The sequence below is a fragment of the Neofelis nebulosa genome, chromosome X, assembly GCF_028018385.1.
Source record: "Neofelis nebulosa isolate mNeoNeb1 chromosome X, mNeoNeb1.pri, whole genome shotgun sequence".
Taxonomy (NCBI): Eukaryota; Metazoa; Chordata; class Mammalia; order Carnivora; family Felidae; genus Neofelis; species Neofelis nebulosa.
The window spans coordinates 31865806-31884219 of NC_080800.1; the positions used below are offsets into that span (position 1 = coordinate 31865806).

The 18414-nt window shown below is 36.5% G+C and overlaps 1 protein-coding gene across 1 annotated transcript in view; it reads left to right on the forward strand.

The window, feature by feature from the left end:
• CFAP47 (cilia and flagella associated protein 47) overlaps nucleotides 1–18414 on the forward strand; it is a 540470-nt gene that overhangs the window by 238890 nt on the left and 283166 nt on the right. Inside the window, exons 37-38 of the mRNA XM_058712583.1 lie at nucleotides 4271–4405; nucleotides 12589–12704. Of these exons, the coding sequence (XP_058568566.1) occupies nucleotides 4271–4405; nucleotides 12589–12704 (251 nt within the window). The remainder of the gene's footprint in view (nucleotides 1–4270; nucleotides 4406–12588; nucleotides 12705–18414) is intronic.

The window sequence follows — 18414 nt, forward strand, 5'->3', positions numbered from 1 at the left end:
ATGATGCCAGTACCCACATATGGCTTGGTATAAAGTTGTTCCTTATACCTGCTGGAGAAATAACATTTCATAATAGCTTGCTTTTCCTTGTACTAAAGTCACTTGCATGTTAAACTCACTTTGTTTCAGGTCTGACATTTACATTCTTTTATATTGGTGTAGCTGTAAAGAGAAACTGTATTGTAGGATTTGACCAGAGCTTTCTTTTATAAGAGAGCTTCAAAGATAAATTGCAATGAAAGACTTTCGTTTGGGAGAACAAAAATACTACAATTTCTGTCAATTAAACAAATTGAATATCCTCCACAAAAGACACTGGATAGACCCTGCAAAGGGTACAGATATGATTAAACCACAGTTATGCCTTCAAAGCTGTATTAATAGTGACAAGTATATGAGAAAGAGCTGATGCAAAACAGATAGTGAATGCACAATATACATGGAAGAGATGTGATATGGGAATCAAAAGGGACAGGAATCATTCTGGTACAGTAACCAAGAAGAGTTGCATGGGGCATTTGATGTTTAAGGTGGCCCTTGAAAATTTGGTATGGGTTCACAAGAAACTGAAAATATTTTTGTTTTTGAAAATATAGTTCATCATACCCTGTAATTCTCTCCTTTGTTTTTTTATTGCCTCAGGTACGTTGTCTCAAAAGTTTTATTTTATTGTATAGCCAAAACATATTTTAAAATGTGAGTATCTAATACATAAAAACGTAGAGAAGGTGTCTAAAATTTGATGAATGGCAAAATTGACAGCTACCTGATAAATTACCAAGTTTTTACCAACCAGTTCCTATTCCTTAACTTTTTATCAGCCTGGATTTGCCAACCACATTAAATAGCAATGTTTAAAAATATGAAATTAACTTAACCATAGTGAATGAATGCTGATGCTTAGCACTGGTTCACATTTAAGAGAAATGAAATTCAACACTGGACATATTTATTACTGTTTAAGTTTCTTATTTATTGTGTTCTTTGCAAGTGTGGAATCAGCTGGCTATGTTTCTGTGGCTGTGTTGTGTCCTGTTATGGAATCCTGCTAGCTAGAATGTAACAATTATTTACATATTCTCCCTTTTATGACATGCTTTATATTTAAAGCAAAAATATGGTATGAATTGTTTGGACTCAGTGTAGAATGTAATTTTTGTCCCTTATGTAGAGAAATGGATCTAAAAAATAAATACGATAGTTAACAGAAGTTGTAGTATACCTAATTCACTGAGTAGTGATGGGAGCTAATGTTGAATAGATATTCTAACTTTTCTCTTAAAAATTTTGTTTGATTTTATCAACTTGGATGCTTATAGCATTAAGTAACAGAATTAATGAGTGAAAGTGCTTTAAAAATAAAAAAAACTGAACATTTTACATTAAAGTCAGGCATTAGGAGATTATAAGGATAGTTTCTTAGTAAAGCTATTAGAGATTCATTTTTGTTCAGCCCTTCTCAGCCTGCTGGCTTTGTTTTAGGCATGTGCACTAATAACCACAAATTTCTACTGAAATTCTCCTGTAACACCTTTATACAGCTATTCTTGAGGCTGGTTGAGTAGCGCCTCTTCTTCTTCCATAAGGTAAACCTTTTCCAGTGGTCTCCAGCATGTTTCCCATTACATGTCATTGACTGTAATTACAGCTCATGCTTCTGGCTAACCCAGTGTTGGATGAAAGTAATGAAACAGGCACAAAAATTGGGATTCTTAGGGAAAAGGAAAGGAGAAAATTGCTTCTGGGAAGGTAGTCAACAGTGTTTTCTGTCGCATTAGAGTATGTCACTGGGTACTGCTAGTTATGGTTGGTGTCCAGTTGGAAATCTAGTAGTATCTTAAAGTCGTAGCAAATTAAATCGACCATGAAGGTCAATATTATCTCAGCTCTTCTTGTTACTGATGAGAAAACTGAGGTCCTGGAAAACCAATTGATTTAATCAAGTTCATGGCACTGTATCGTAGCAGGACTTGAATTAGCTTTACCAGATTTCTCCTCCAGCATTTTTCTCTATTATGACCTGTTTTGCTTAATTCTTCATCTTTTATGAAGCTAGTTGGAAAATACTATCATTGGGGGGGAGGGTGGAAATGAACCAATACAGTTAAAGTTATTCTAGGTTAGCCCTGTATAGAGAAAGTAATGATTATATCTTTGAAAGATATTTCACCTAAAAATCTTGTTTCAAACAAACCTAACTTATTTAACATTTGGATTTTTAAGCCTGGGATTGGCTAAGGTGTAATTGCTTTAGATTATGTTCATTGGAATTTATTATAAGGAAAGTAAGGATGTTCTTTTCTCTGTTTTTTTTTCAGTCTAATATCTTAATGATGAAACATTTTTTCCATTAAGATAAATGTATTTTTTTTAATTACCAAATTATTACATTTTCAGCCCATTTTATATTTTTCAAAGATAATTTTTGGGAATAATTCTATATTGCTACCTATATATTTGATTCTGTAATCACTAAAAAAAAGTGTTCAAAAGGCTTTTATTGACCTGAGACTTGAGCCTAGAGTGTTCTGCCACTAATCTTCCCCTTCCCCAACAAACACATTTCCCATCACCCTAGACAGCCCTCTTTGAATCACACTCATAGGCTGGCCCATTCCAAAGGGCCCAGCAGCACCATATTTTTCACTTTTTGGGAATTAAATTCTGTATTTAGTTTTTTAGTTTGTTTCTATCTCAAATAATTTTCCTTCATCTGTTGACCAGTGTTGTCTTTCATGAAGAAATGTGAGACCATAGAATACGGATGAGAAACTTTGGAGTCTTGGTGTATTTCTCAGTTTTCCTCAAATCAAGGTCACCAACAGCTTTCTACCCTGCAGAAGTAGGTCACCTCCCTTAGTTTTTACTAATAATCCCCTCCCCAGGAACTTTTATTGGTTAGTCTTACTGATTATTGACAAAGCAAGAAAGAACAAACTCTTCTCTTCTTCCAAAGAGGGAAAAGAACGTATTTGGGGATATGGACTAGGAGGTGATCATAGGAGCTGTCTTTATTTGCTGGTAATTGCTGCTGAACTTCAGAGTCAAGTGCCCCATAACAGCATTAGGTCTCCTTGACTCCCACAATAGTTGCATTTCCAACTGGATCATTTTCAGTTACTAACTTGAATGCATGCGATTAAATCATAGTGTGTCTTCATTTTATGAAAGTGTAGAGGGCTCCCTGTACATTGACAATTGCTTCTTTATCTGTGGTGTTTTATGTGTTTGAATTTTTGCCTTAGACCATTCTCAATACTTTTTTGTTATGAATAATTCTTTCTTACCACCTTCACATTGTCCAAGGACATTGTAGGTGCTACATGATCTGATACGAAGAATCCTTCCTCCTACTTCTGACTCTCCTTTTTGTATTCAGTGTACATTCAGGCTGTGTTGATTGCCCCTGCTATTATTCCTTTGCAATTCTGGGTTTTATCTCAAATCTGTTCCAACAACCATCACTAATTTATCTTGGTTATCAATATAATTACATTTTCTGACTTATTACAATTTGTATGTTCTGGGAAAAGTATTTTCCAACCCCCTGCCGTGCCGCATCTGCCTGAATTGTTGCTCCTGTGTTATTCCTTGTTGAGAAATCCAGGCCCTCACCCTGGCTTCCGCACCCTGCACAGTGTGGCCCTGGTGCTCCTTAGTCTTTTCACATGCTACTTGTCCCTCCTTAGACCTTACACATGATTTAAATTACACTTCATTAACAAAGAAACCCCCTACTTCCCTAGACACCTGCACTGTAGTTCTTTGCCTTACTGATGGAATATATCATTTTCTGCACCCCAAACATAACCTTTATAAACTCCAAGCATTCTTCAGGGCCATCTCATGGGCTACCTACTCCCTTAAACTTTTTGCTTGAAACTCTTGCCTTCTTTTACCTCAGTAGTTGGTCTACTTCCCAGTTTTCTTTTCTGCTATATATGGTACTTTAAATCAGGGATGGTGTCTTAGTCACATTAGTAGTTCTAGTGCATGATATTTTTATGACCTCTGACTAGCTTTTGTGGAGGCTTTGAGGCTGTGAGGTCATTGTTATACTTAGAACACATCTAATTCATCTCTTAACACCTAGGTCAAGCCCTTCTGATTCACAGCAATAATCTGTTTACTGTGTTTACAACTCAGTGTCATTGTCAACTAGTAACATTTTAAAATGTTTTAAAGTAATACAATTGATATAGTGCTTTAGCTCTTTTTCTGTATTTTATCTGTATATCCTCTAATTTATATTTCACTTCTTTGAAACCAGGCCACTGACATCTGTGATCCTAACCCAATCCTGATGCTCATGCTTTGTGTCTACATGTATGAAAGGCTCCCTACGTATCTCCCCAAGAAGGTGGTGCCCTTTTATTGTACTCTACATGACACTGTGCTAAGACAGGTAAGGATATATTTGGGGCCAAAATATGTGGAGGTAAACACTTCCCAGGGGTTTTAGTAATTTCTTTTGCAACCCAAAATTAACACAAGTATCGATATGATGAGATAAGCCTTAGCTAATGTTGCTCCTCTTAAGCCAAAGGTATAGCAGAGTGAAAGGGACAATTTTTGCTTAATAGTAATCACCACCTGCAATGAAATGATGACTCTAATTCATTTGGTGAATGGGGTTTGCGGAGATAGAAAATGAAAGGTACTTTGAAGGGCAAATTTTCTCAGGAAAAGTGGGACACATTTCATGTACAAGGGGACTGACACCATAAGTGAAAATTTGTGTTCTGAATGTACTTAGCGTTCCTTAAGGGAGTTTACAGACCCAGATGGATTTTGTTCAAATGAGGATATAGAGAGGAAAATACTAAAGTGCTCGTGACAAGGGCCACCTAATTCCCCCTGAAGGATGTTATGTGTGTGGGAGCTGCTAAATGTTTAACAGTGAATTTTTTACTTTGCATAAAAAAGTCAAAAATGAAATCTGAAGTCCTGTGATAATAACAAACCTATGTAAATATGTACATATTTATCAAGTGTTCTCTTTGAGAAATACCTTGTCAAGGATCATTGACCTTTGTTTTTCAAGCTGTTTGTCTCATATTTACACTTGTGAAATATCATCTAGGATACAATTTTTTTTAAGTTTTATTTATTTATTTTGAGGGGGGAGGGGCAGAGAGAGAGGGACAGAGAGAGAATCCCAAGTGGGCTCCACACTGTCAGCTCAGAACCCGACGCAGGTCTCGAACTCACAAACCATGACATCTTGACCTGAGCCGAAATCAAGACTTGGACACTCAAATGACCAAGCCACATGGGCACCCCTAGGATACAATTTTAAATAGCTTATATTTATATAAGATTGTCCCTTCTACTGGTGTTCATAAAATCTTCCACCAGATTTATAGGTCTCTTCTTATTCCTTTCTGAGGACACTATGCACTGATAGAGTCTTATTCTTTACAAAAATTACTTTACCTCTTTGGTCAGATCATGTTTATTCCTTTTTTTCAGGCTGTTTTATGTCTTTCTCTTCATATTTAGTTGGGAGGGTGTAATTTTATATTTTTGATACAAAACTTGTCTGTATTTGGTCGTCAGAAGATATGTCTTGGTGATTTTGGGTTTGTAAGTGCAACCTCTGAAAAAACTAGGTAGCCTCTGTGACGATACGAGTGATGGTTGGTAAGGACTCAGATAAAAATCTGGAAACACTCGGGTTCTTGTCTAAAAGTGTAAAGGGCTCAGTTTGGGGTAAGGAAAGCCCCTTGTGATTTTTTGTTAGTAAACAATGAGATAAAATTCCTTTTCACAATTTTTTTTCTTTTTTGGTCAGGAAAAGAAGACATACAACTCTTTAGAGCATTTTTTCAACAGTATTTACTCTGATAATTCCTTCACTGCAATGACTTTCAAAACCTAGAGCTGTAATTATACTGGAGAGGTCTTTTGACTTCAAAATAAAATTTCTAAAGAGTTAGAAATGTTTTGATTAAGCCTGAAGAAGGTAGGAGGAGTCTGAATTAGATTAAGCAGTGATTTATTACTGTTAGGTATTATTACCAGTTCTCTAATTCTGTCCATGTGTTTTTATTTCTTTATGCCTTTTATGTGCCATTATTTTTAAAAACTAGTTAATAACACAAGGTAATGTTTAAACATAAATTTGAATTATGTTAAAAATCAAATTAATGCATATTAAAACAGAAACATTTCTTTCCACCTTTAGCTCTTTACTAGAAATAATGATCATATCTTAAGATTATAGATTAAATTGGGGTCCCTGGGTAGCTCAGTCATTTAAGCATTGGACCTCAGCTGAGTCATGATCTCACCATTTGTGGGTTCGAGCACCGCATCAGGCTCTGTGCTGACAGCTCAGAGCCTGGAGCCTGCTTCAGATTGTGTGTCTCCATTTGTCTCTCTGCCCCTCCCCTGCTCATACTCTGTGTCTCCCCCTCTCAAAAATAAACATTAAAAAAAGACTACAAATGAAATTATGCAAATATAACTTATTTTTCACATATGTAGAGTATGTCTTGAAGATAACAAAAATTAAATGTAAATGCAAAAAAACTGTCAGTTACAGCAAGCTTTAATTTTAAATTTCATTTAAGAAAATCACTGATTTGAGGGGTGCCTGGGTGGCTCAGTCGGTTAAAAGCATCTGACTTCAGCTCAGGTCATGATCTCACAGTTCACAAGTTTGAGCCTCGCATTGGGCTCTGTGCTGACAGCTCAGATCCTGGAGCCTATTTCAGATTCTGTGTCTCCTTCTCTCTCTGCCCCTCCTCCGCTCATTTTCTCTCTCTCTCTCTGAAAAATGAATAAACATTAAAAAAAATTTAAAAAGGAAGAAAATCACTGATTTGGAAATTGCTGAGAATGTTTGACATAGTTTGCCCCTATGCATCAACTCCAAAGTAAAGAATAATCTCAAGAAATTACTACTATAATTGAAAATCTATTTCTCTAACTTTATGTCACTAATAGAAACATAGAATCCTGGAACCAGTAAGAAATAGAGGGATCAGTGAAAACAAAATGTAGAGTGCAGTGATTTTCTGAGACATTTTTTAATGCATTTGAACTTTTTTCCCACCTTTTTGAAACAAAATTCACAGAGAAGCACAGCAGTTGAAGGTAAGTATTAATTAGTGAAACATAAGCTTTTCTTACAAAAGGTGAAAAAGAGGAATTGAGGCTCCCAAGCTTTCTTTCCTTCCTTTGAACAACTTTCCCTTATGCCCATTTACCATTTAACCACCCCTGCATGGAATTCTAGGTGGCGTGATATCACCTGACTGGCGTGAGGTGATATCTAAGTGTGGTTTTGATTTGTATTTCCCTGATGAGGAGCGACATTGAGCATCTTTTCATGTGCCTGTTGGCCATCCGGATGTCTTCTTCAGAATAGTGTCTATTCATGTTTTCTGCCCATTTCTTCACTGGGTTATTTGTTTTTCGGGTGTGGAGTTTGGTGAGCTCTTTATAGATTTTGGATACTAGCCCTTTGTCCGATATGTCATTTGCAAATATCTTTTCCCAATCCTGCGGTTGCCTTTTAGTTTTGTTGGTTGTTTCCTTTGCTGTGCAGAAGCTTTTTATCTTCATAAGGTCCAAGTAGTTCATTTTTTCTTTTAATTCCCTTGCCTTTGGGGATGTGTCAAGTAAGACATTGCTGCGGCTGAGGTCAGAGAGGTCTTTCCCTGCTTTCTCCTCTAGGATTTTGATGGTTTCCTGTCTCACATTCAGGTCCTTTATCCATTTTGAGTTTGTTTTTGTGAATGGTGTGAGAAAGTGGTCTAGTTTCAATCTTCTGCATGTTGCTGTCCAGTTCTCCCAGCACCATTTGTTAAAGAGACTGTCTTTTTTCCATTGGATATTCTTTCCTGCTTTGTCAAAGATAAGTTGGCCATATGTTTGTGGGTCTACTTCTGGGGTTTCTATTCTATTCCACTGGTCTGTGTGTCTATTTTTTTGCCAATACCATGCTGTCTTGATGATGACAGCTTTGTAGTAGAGGCTAAAGTCTGGGATTGTGATGCCTCCTGCTTTGGTCTTCTTCTTCAAAATTACTTTGGCTATTTGGGGCCTTTTGTGGTTCCATATGAATTTTAGGATTGCTCGTTCTAGTTTCGAGAAGAATGCTGGTGCAATTTTGATTGGGATTGCATTGAATGTGTAGATAGCTTTGGGTAGTATTGACATTTTGACAATATTTATTCTTCTAAGCCATGAGCATGGAATGTTTTTCCATTTCTTTATATCTTCTTCAATTTCCTTCATAAGCTTTCTATAGTTTTCAGCATACAGATCTTTTACATCTTTGGTTAGATTTATCCCTAGGTATTTTATGCTTCTTTGTGCAATTGTGAATGGGATCAGTTTCTTTATTTGTCTTTCTGTTGCTTCATTATTAGTTTATAAGAATGCAACTGATTTCTGTACATTGATTTTGTATCCTGAAACTTTGCTGAATTCAGGTATCACTTCTAGCAGACTTTTGGTGGAGTCTATCGGATTTTCCATGTATAATGTCATGTCATCTGCAAAAAGCGAAAGCTTGACTTCATCTTTGCCAATTTTGATGCCTTTGATTTCCTTTTGTTGTCTGATTGCTGATGCTAGCACTTCCAACACTATGTTAAACAACAGTGGTGAGAGTGGACATCCCTGTCGTGTTCCTGATCTCAGGGAGAAAGCTCTCAGTTTTTCCCCATTGAGGATGATATTAGCTGTGGGCTTTTCATAAATGGCTTTTATGATCTTTAAGTATGTTCCTTCTATCCCGACTTTCTCAAGGGTTTTTATTAAGAAACGTTGCTGAATTTTGTCAAAGGCCTTTTCTGCATCGATTGATAGGATCATATGGTTCTTATCTTTTCTTTTATTCATGTGATGTATCACGTTGATTGATTTGCGAATGTTGAACCAGCCCTGCATCCCAGGAATGAATCCCACTTGATCATGGTGAATAATTCTTTTTATATGCTGTTGAATTCGATTTGCTAATATCTTATTGAGAATTTTTGCATCCATATTCATCAGGGATATTGGCCTGTAGGTTTTTTTTTTTTTTTTTTACTGGGTCTCTGTCTGGTTTAGGAATCAAAGTAATACTGGCTTCATAGAATGAATCTGGGAGTTTTCCTTCCCTTTCTATGTTTTGGAATAGCTTGAGAGGATAGGTATTATCTCTGCTTTAAACGTCTGGTAGACCTTCCCTGGGAAGCCATCTCATCCTGGACTCTTGTTTGTTTGGGAATTTTTTGATGACCGATTCAATTTCGTCGCTGGTTATGGGTCTGTTCAAGCTTTCTATTTCCTCCTGATTGAGTTTTGGAAGGGTGTGGGTGTTTAGGAATTTGTCCATTTCTTCCAGGTTGTCCAGTTTGTTGGCATATAATTTTTCATAGTATTTCCTGATAATTGCTTGTATCTCTGAGGGATTGGTTGTAATAATTCCGTTTTCATTCATGATTTTATCTATTTGGGTCATCTTCCTTTTCTTTTTGAGAAGCCTGGCTAGAGATTTCTCAGTTTTGTTTATTTTTTCAAAAAACCAACTCTTGGTTTCATTGATCTGCTCTACAGTTTTTTTGAGATTCTATATTGTTTATTTCTGCTCTGATCTTTATTATTTCTGTTCTTCTGCTGGGTTTAGGGTGTCTTTTCTGTTCTGCTTCTGTTTCCTTTAGGTGTTCTGTTAGATTTTGCATTTGGGATTTTTCTTGTTTCTTGAGATAGGCCTGGATTGCAATGTAGTTTCATCTCAGGACTGCCTTCGCTGCATCCCAAAGGGTTTGGATTGTTATATTTTCATTTTCATTTGTTTCCATATATTTTTTAATTTCTTCTCTAATTGCCTGGTTGACCCATTCATTCTTTAGTAGGGTGTTCTTTAACCTCCATGCTTTTGGAGGTTTTCCAGACTTTTTCCTGTGGTTCATTTTAAGCTTCATAGCATTGTGGTCTGAAAGTATGCGTGGTATGATCTCAATTCTTGTATACTTATGAAGTGCTGTTTTGTGACCCAGTATGTGATCTGTCTTGGAGAAGGTTCCATGTGCACTCAAGAAGAACGTATATTCTGTCGCTTTGGGATGCAGAGTTCTAAATATATCTGTCAAGTCCAGCTGATCCAATGTATCATTCAAGGCCCTTGTTTCTTTATTGACCGTGTGTCTAGATGATCTATCCATTGTTGTAAGGGGAGTGTTAAAGTCCCCTGCAATTACCACATTTTTATGAACAATGTTGCTTATGTTTGTTATGAATTGTTTTATATATTTGGGGGCTCCCGTATTTGGCGCATAGACATTTATAATTGTTAGCTCTTCCTGATGGATAGACCTATAATTATTATATAATGCCCTTCTTCATCTCTTGTTACAGCCTTTAATTGAAAGTCTAGTTTGTCTGATAGAAGTATGGCTACTCCAGCCTTCTTTTGACTTCCAGTGGCATGATAAATAGTTCTCCATCCCCTCACTCTCAATCTGAAGGTGTCCTCAGGTCTAAAATGAGTCTCTTGTAGACAGCAAATAGATGGGTCTTGGTTTTTTATCCATTCTGATACCCTATGTCTTTTGGTTGGCGCATTTAGTCCATTTACATTCAGTGTTGTTATAGACAGATATGGGTTTAGAGTCATTGTGATGTCTGTAGGTTTCATGCTTGTAGCGATGTCTCTGGTACTTTGTCTCACAGAATCCCCCTTAGGGTCTCTTGTAGGGCTGGTTTAGTGGTGATGAATTCCTTCAGTTTTTGTTTGTTTGTGAAGACCTTTATCTCTCCTTCTATTCTAAATGACAGACTTGCTGGATAAAGGATTCTCGGCTGCATATATTCTCTGTTCATCACATTGAAGATCTCCTGCCATTCCTTTCTTGACTGCCAAGTTTCAGTAGAGAGATCGGTCACGAGTCTTATCGGTCTCCCTTTATATGTTAGAGCACATTTATCCCTAGCTGCTTTCAGAATTTTCTTTATCCTTGTATTTTGCCAGTTTCACTATGATATGTCGTGCAGAAGATCGATTCAAGTTACGTCTGAAGGGAGGTCTATGTGCTTCTTGGATTTCAATGCCTTTTTCCTTCCCCAGATCAGGGAAGTTCTCAACTATGATTTCTTCAAGTACCCCTTCAGCACCTTTCCCTCTCTCTTCCTCCTCTGGAATACCAATTATGCATAGATTATTTCTCTTTAGTGCATCACTTAGTTCTCTAATTTTCCCCTCGTACTCCTGGATTTTTTTATCTCTCTTTTTCTCAGCTTCTTCTTTTTCCAAATTTTATCATCTAGTTCACCTATTCTCTCCTCTGCCACTTCAATCCGAGCCATAGTTGTCTCCATTTTATTTTGCAGCTCGTTGATAGCATTTTTTAGCTCCTCCTGACTGTTCCTTAGTCCCTTGATCTCTGTAGCAAGAGATTCTCTGCTGTCCTTTATACTGTTTTGAAGCCCAGCGATTAATTTTATGACTATTATTCTAAATTCACTTTCTGTTATATTGTTTAAATCATTTTTGATCAGTTCGTTAGCTGTTATTTCCTCGACGTCTTTTTGAGGGGAGTTCTTCCATTTCGTCATTTTGGTTAGTCCCTGGAGTGGTGCAGAACTGCAGGGCACTTCCCCTGTGCTGTCTTGAATTACCTGCATTGGTGGGCGGAGCCACAGTCAGACCTGATGTCTGCCCCCAGCCCACTGCTGGGGCCACAGTCAGACTGGTGTGTGCCTTCTCTTCCCCTCTCCTAGGGGCGTGATTCACTGTGGGGTGGCGTGGCCCGTCTGGGCTACTTGCACACTGCCAGGCTCGTGGTGCTGGGGATCTGGCGTATTAGCTGGGGTGGATCGGCAAGGTGTACAGGGGCGGGAGGGCAGGCTCAGCTCGCTTTTCCTTAGGAGATCTGCTTCGGGAGGTGCCCTGTGGCACCGGGAGGGAGTCAAATCCGCCAGAGGGATGGACCCGCAGAAGCACAGTGTTAGGTGTTTGCATGGTGCTAGCAAGTTCCCTGGCAATAACCAGTTCCCTTTGAGATTTTGGCTAGGGGATTGGCGAGGGAGATGGCGCTGGCGAGCGCCTTCGTTCCCCGCCAAGCTGAGCTCTGTCGTCCTCGGCTCAACAACTCTCCCTCCCATGGTCCCCCGCCCTCCTTCTCTCTGAGCAGAGTTGTTAGCTTATAACCTTCCAGATGTTAAGTCCCGCTTGCTGTCAGAACACACTCCGTCCGGCCCCTCCGCTTTTGCCAGCCAGACTCGGGGGCTCCGCTTGGCCGGCGGGCCGCCCCTCCGCCCCGGCTCCCTCCCGCCAGTCCGTGGAGCGCTCACCGCCTGTCCGCCCTTCCTACCCTCTTCCGTGGGCCTCTCGTCTGCGCTTGGCTCCGGAGACAACATTCTGCTAGTCTTCTGGCGGTTTTCTGGGTTATTTAGGCGGTGTAAGTGTAATCTAAGTGATCAGCAGGATGCGCGCTGAGCGCAGCATCCTCTCACGCTGCCATCTTCCCCTAACTCCACGTTAGGAAAATTTTCATGATTAAAATGTATAACCTGCTTTGATGAAAATAAGTGTTAAATTATATATTTCTAAAGTTCATGAAATTATTTATACTCTCTTTTTCAATATAGATTTTACTGAAAAATTCAAGCTTGAAAAACTTGGTGTATAATGCTACAATTGTTGGGAAAGATGCTGCTGACTTCTCCCTTTCCCAAACTGGGAACATTGTGAGAATATCTTCAAAGTAAGTGGGGTTTTTTTTTTTGCTTTTTAAATTTTACTTCACTGAAAATATCAGCCCTAGAGATTTAATGTGTATTATAATTTTAAAAGAGTGACCTGGTTTTGTTTTTAACTGGTTTATATATAATGAAAGATCATCACTCAAACATAGATAAATTATGTATATGTTGTTGAGATTCCTCACCAATTTTGTTAAAATAATTCTAACAACATAAAACAGTTGCTTTTAATATATGCTTTTAGTTTGAGTGTATTTTGCATGCATATAGGCCATAGAGTTTAGACTATAAGTTGTTTATGTACTGCAGTTCTGTTCCCTGTAAGAAACTCTGACCAGTGTGTGCTAAATTTATATACATACATATATATATATATATATTGTTTACTTAAGTATATTTTATATAGATTATATTATGGATAACATTTTATATGGTTCTTTTTATGTTATCTATAGTTTCTGAGTAATGTGCTCATTGCAGAAAATTTAGAAGCTATGAATGTATGAAGAACAAAAAAAGTCAAAGACTGATAATCTTACCTGAAAAACACCTTCAGTGTTGCCATTATTCTCTTGCCCTTCGCTGTCCTTGTGTTTATATGTATGAATATGTGTATATGTATGTGTGTGTGTGTGTGTGTGTGCGCACACACACACACACACACACACACACTTCCAAGTCGTAGTGATTTTCTTTAAAGTCTCATTTCTATCTGATTCTGTTCTCATAATGCGTTTTTTAAATGTTTCTACTACTACTCTCCTACTTTCCGAAATAAAGTACAAATGAAGCCCCTAGAATATAGTCTTGAAAAGTTAAATATGAGTATAATATATTACTCTTCCCAGATCAACAAATCCTATTAGATATGTCAACAGTATTAATGATAGCAAATATTCTTATTACAAAATGCAAGGATGATAAAAGTCCAGCCATGTTAGTACCACAGGGGTTCACAAATTTAATAACCACTAATTGACTTTAACCACCTTGAATTTTAGTCATTGCCTTTGCTTTATTATTTTTTCCCAATGCAAAGTGATAGAGTGTAACTACTAAAGTTATTTCACCTGGTTATCCTTTTGGTTTTTAACTATACATTAACCCTGAGTTTCTTTTCACATTGTAATCATCATTATTTCTAATATATCAAACACAGGAAAAATTAGAAATAAGGGCCATTTTAATTGCTTTTAAAATACCCAGAAACCCAGTTGCAGAAGTGCCCCTGGCTTGTGTCATTAGCCCCTGTTTGTTTTCTTCAGTTACTGCTGCATGCTAAGGAGTATACAATTTATAAATTCTGCATATTCATGATTGGTACTATATCCAGATTGAACTGAATGTGAGGATACAATTCTTCACTTACTTTCTGTATTATATACTAAATTCTTCACTTAATTTCACTCTACTAATTCTTCACTTAGTTTCTATATTATAAACTAAATGACTAGAATAAAACTTGTAAAAACAGCCCACCCATTTTCTAAGTCCTACTTCTTACATGTCTGTTACAAAACACAACTGTAGTAATAAAAGTTTATTTGAACAGTGTCACAGTACCATTTTTCTTCCCTTGGGACTTTGATAATTGAGATCTATTCTCTGCCCTTCATATAGGTTTATAGAAGTCAAAAGGTTTCAGGTTCCCCCACTTTTTTTTCACTCATAAACCCAGTAGGCTCTTCCAGTATTTCAAAGCTCTCAGGAAATTATTCCTAACAGCCACACTAAACTTCTCATATTGTACCTTAAGATCACATTTCAATTAATGAAATTAACACTTATAGTCTTTATTATAAGTTTAAAGCCTGTACATGTTGAGAATTTGTTACAGAAAAGTATAAAGAGGAAACAACCATTACTGAGAACTCCATCAGATAAGCAGAGTTAATTTATCAGTTCATTTCTTTGTGGTCTTTTTATATGGACAAATATGTGTTTATTATAACATATGCCTGGTTAAATATTTACACAATAAACTCATTACATATGTAAATATTAGAATGCTTAATGCTTATTAAACATTTGTATGTACAAAATCTTTATAACATGTACTTTGTGTACCTTTTCATATTTCATCATCCTTATAGCCTAAGTGTCCCCATTTCCCAAAAGAAGAGATTGGGCAGAGACATTAAATCATTTGCCCAATTTTCGCTGCTGTTAGATGGTCAAGTGGAGATTCAAAACCAGCCAGTCTAAATGCAGAGTTTGCATTTACTCACTTGACAACAGCACATGTTGTGTATGTGTGTGTGTGTACGTGTGTGTGTGTGTGTGTATGTATCACATTCATACAGAGCATTCAATAAAATGTGGCTTTGACTGTTTGTAAGTAATCCTGAAGATCCATGGCAGGTAATTGTATCATGTTTTTGTTTCTCCAGGAGAGCGTTTGTGCAAATACTTCACTTGGGTGAAGCCAACAGGCTACTTCCTATTAACTTCTCATCACTGTGACTTTTTTTCTCTTTATTCACCATTGCACCATTTATGGTCTATATAAATATAGACATATTTATAAATAATAGCTTTGTAAAGTTTTAATACACTCCAAGTGCATATTAACTGGCCATATATTCATGTATACCTGCTCACACATGTAATTACAAATACATCATATTTCCACCATGTTACACCTGTACTTTTGTTTTTGACTTATGTATCTTTTTTTAAATAAAAATCTAACTTATACATGTTTGACAAGTCAAATATGCAGAGGAGTTAAAAATAAAAAACAAGTCCCCCCCCCCAACCTCAAATCTGTTTCCACTTCTTGAGCCTCCTAGTTTTCACTCCTTGATTTATGTCTCATTTTAGTTCTTCCCATGGTTACTTCCATAAATTGAAATAATCCATATTATTTTAGCCAATATATTTGTTATATCAATTTTGGAAAAAATGTCTTGATGTATAGCTATAATATTTAATGATCTAGTTTGCTTACTTCTCCAGATTTATTGCCCTCCCTACAAACATCACTAGTTTTATCTTCTATTTATTACTTTTCCAAGGAGTAAAAATCTATTATATAAGTGTTTCTTATACCATCAGAATAAAAAGTATCTTTTGACTCCTTTTTTAAGCTGAGAATATTAATAAATTCTAAAGGTATGCATATAATCCTTGAAGTCTCTTTCCTTCAAGTATATCTTTCAGAGTACTTTGCGTGTTCCTTTTATTTGGACTGATTGCTTTCCAGACCTACTGAAGAGATGTCAGTATTGGACATTTTTATTTTTCTTTGGATAGAAACTAGTACCTTTCTCTTTCTTATGTACTAACTTATTTACTAAAACCATCCTTATGAAACCTAATAAAATATGGGCGAGGTAAATTTTCCAAGATTTTCCATTTTTAGGCATTTTTTTTTTTTTTTACTACTCTCACACTTGATTTATATTTTGCTTGGCTTATTATTCTAAGTTGAAAATATTTTTTTTTCCTTATAAGTGTTAAGATAATTGTTCTGCTGCCTCATAGTATTCAATATTTGTGATGAGAAAGTCTACTATAATTCTCTTTCTCAACACCTCTAGAAGTTTCTAGGATCTTCTTTTCTGATTGTGTTCTGATAGTGATCCGGGGTGCATCAAGGAGGGTCTTTTTTTATTCACTGTCTGGGTATACAACGAGTCCTTTAACTATGGAGTTATCTTTCATAAGCACTGGAAAATTCTTTGTTTTTTTTTCATAATTATTTCCCCTCCTTTTTCACAGTTCTCATTTTCTAACCGTTAACTGTTGAATATTGAACCTGTTGATTGCATCCTTTGTGTATCTTATCACTAGTATTTTTTTATCTCATTGTTTTTTCCTCTCTTTATCAACAAGCCTTCTTTTCCAACTGTTTCCTTTGGGGAAGAGAATGGGAGAGAGTGAGAGAAAATGAGAATCTCCTAAATATGTATATTCATGAGTGCTTTCATTTTTATTAAGTGTCTCTATTTCATAGCATCCTGTCCTTAAATGGGGGTTCTAGTATCTTCATAAATGTCTCTGACTTTTATATACTCATCTCTGACCTATATTATTTATCTTCTTTTAGGTCACTTGTTAATGTTTATTTTGATTTCAGTGTTTCCTATTTAAGGATTTACTCTAATGACTTGTGATACTTGTTCATCCATTTATATGTAATAATATGGCAATATAAAAATATATTGTGGTTCTATATATACAACCAAACCTTTACTGTAGTATGAAGAACATTCTGCTTTTATGCCAAATTGCCCAGCATTCTGCGCTGACCTTGAGGAGAGTGAAGTTATCTGAATCCGATCTTACCCTCCATGTAAGTGGGCAGTTCTGGAAATGGCCTCTCCAGGAGTCCACAGGCCAGCTTTGTTTCCTTGTCAACCTCTGTTCAGATGCTCATTGATAGCTTCCTCTAACTAGCAGCTTTTAAAAAGATCTCTTTTATAATTTTAATGATATTTCTCTTAGATGATAAATCTAGACTTCAGATGCCACTGTGGTCTAGAACCCTGCTGTCATGTCATTTAACAAGTGCTGGACTTTGATACTGGCATGTACAGGCTCTATGATCCAGCCTCATTATTCTTGTTTGTAAAAAGGGGATCAGAATATTTAGCCACAGTTTTGTCAGTAATTAATGTAAATATATAGGCAAAACACCTAATACTGTAACTGGAACATATAGGAAGCAATGAGCATTTGCTGCCCCGCCACCTAAAGTTGAAGTGCTAGTGATTCACAGATGAAAATGTGTCAACACTGCTCACAAGTGATTCAAATCTAGTAGAGTACCCTACAGCAAATACACAATAAGGATAAGGGAGGAAGAGAGAGAGAGAGAGCCCAACCGTGAGATCATGACCTGAGGTGAAATCATGAGTACGACACTCAACCGGCTGAGCCACCCAGATACCCTGATAATTGTTTTATTTGTGTTGTGTGTATAGAATTAGAGGAAGATGGAAAAAAGTACCTAAGTGGTTTTGGGTTAACCATGGAAGGGTTTCCAGAAGAGATGGTGCTTAATTGTCAATATATATGGAAAATAATTAGTCCTTTTTCTAGATGCTTTTTATTTTGTAGGCATAAATACTGTTATTAGGTGGTTCTTTAAGCATCTTTTTATCTAGACTATGTAAGTTCATAGTCTTTTGTTTTTACAAATAGGGCTCAGAAAAAAATTTGTTTTCTTAAAAAAAATGTAGCATTATCATTATCAGATATTATATAATTATATGTACCACATCCTTAGAGTCTGTCTAAATCACGATTAATAATGGCTCTTTCTGCCAGCTGTGGATTTAAATTCCCAGTGAAATCATTTATAAGGAAACGATTAAACAGCTACACCAACATATAAACAAACATGTTTACTTTTGCATCTAATTTGATGATTAAATTTAGCTATAACCATAGAGTAACTGCATAAAAATGAAAATATACTTTTGGAAAACCATTCAGTTTCTTTTTTTCTTCATTATGCTCATTGAGCCAAATGAGCATTGACATTGATTGATATGTTATATTTTTCATCTATTCCAAAAGCCAAGTTAAAGTAGCTTACAAAATATATTTAATATCAAGGATATATTTTTTAACTTTTTTTTTATGTTTATTTTTAAAAGAGAGAGAGAGGAAGACACACAATCCGAATCAGGCTCCAGGCTCTGAGCTGTTAACACAGAGTCCAGTGCAGGGCTCAAACCCACCAACCGCAAGATCATGACCTGA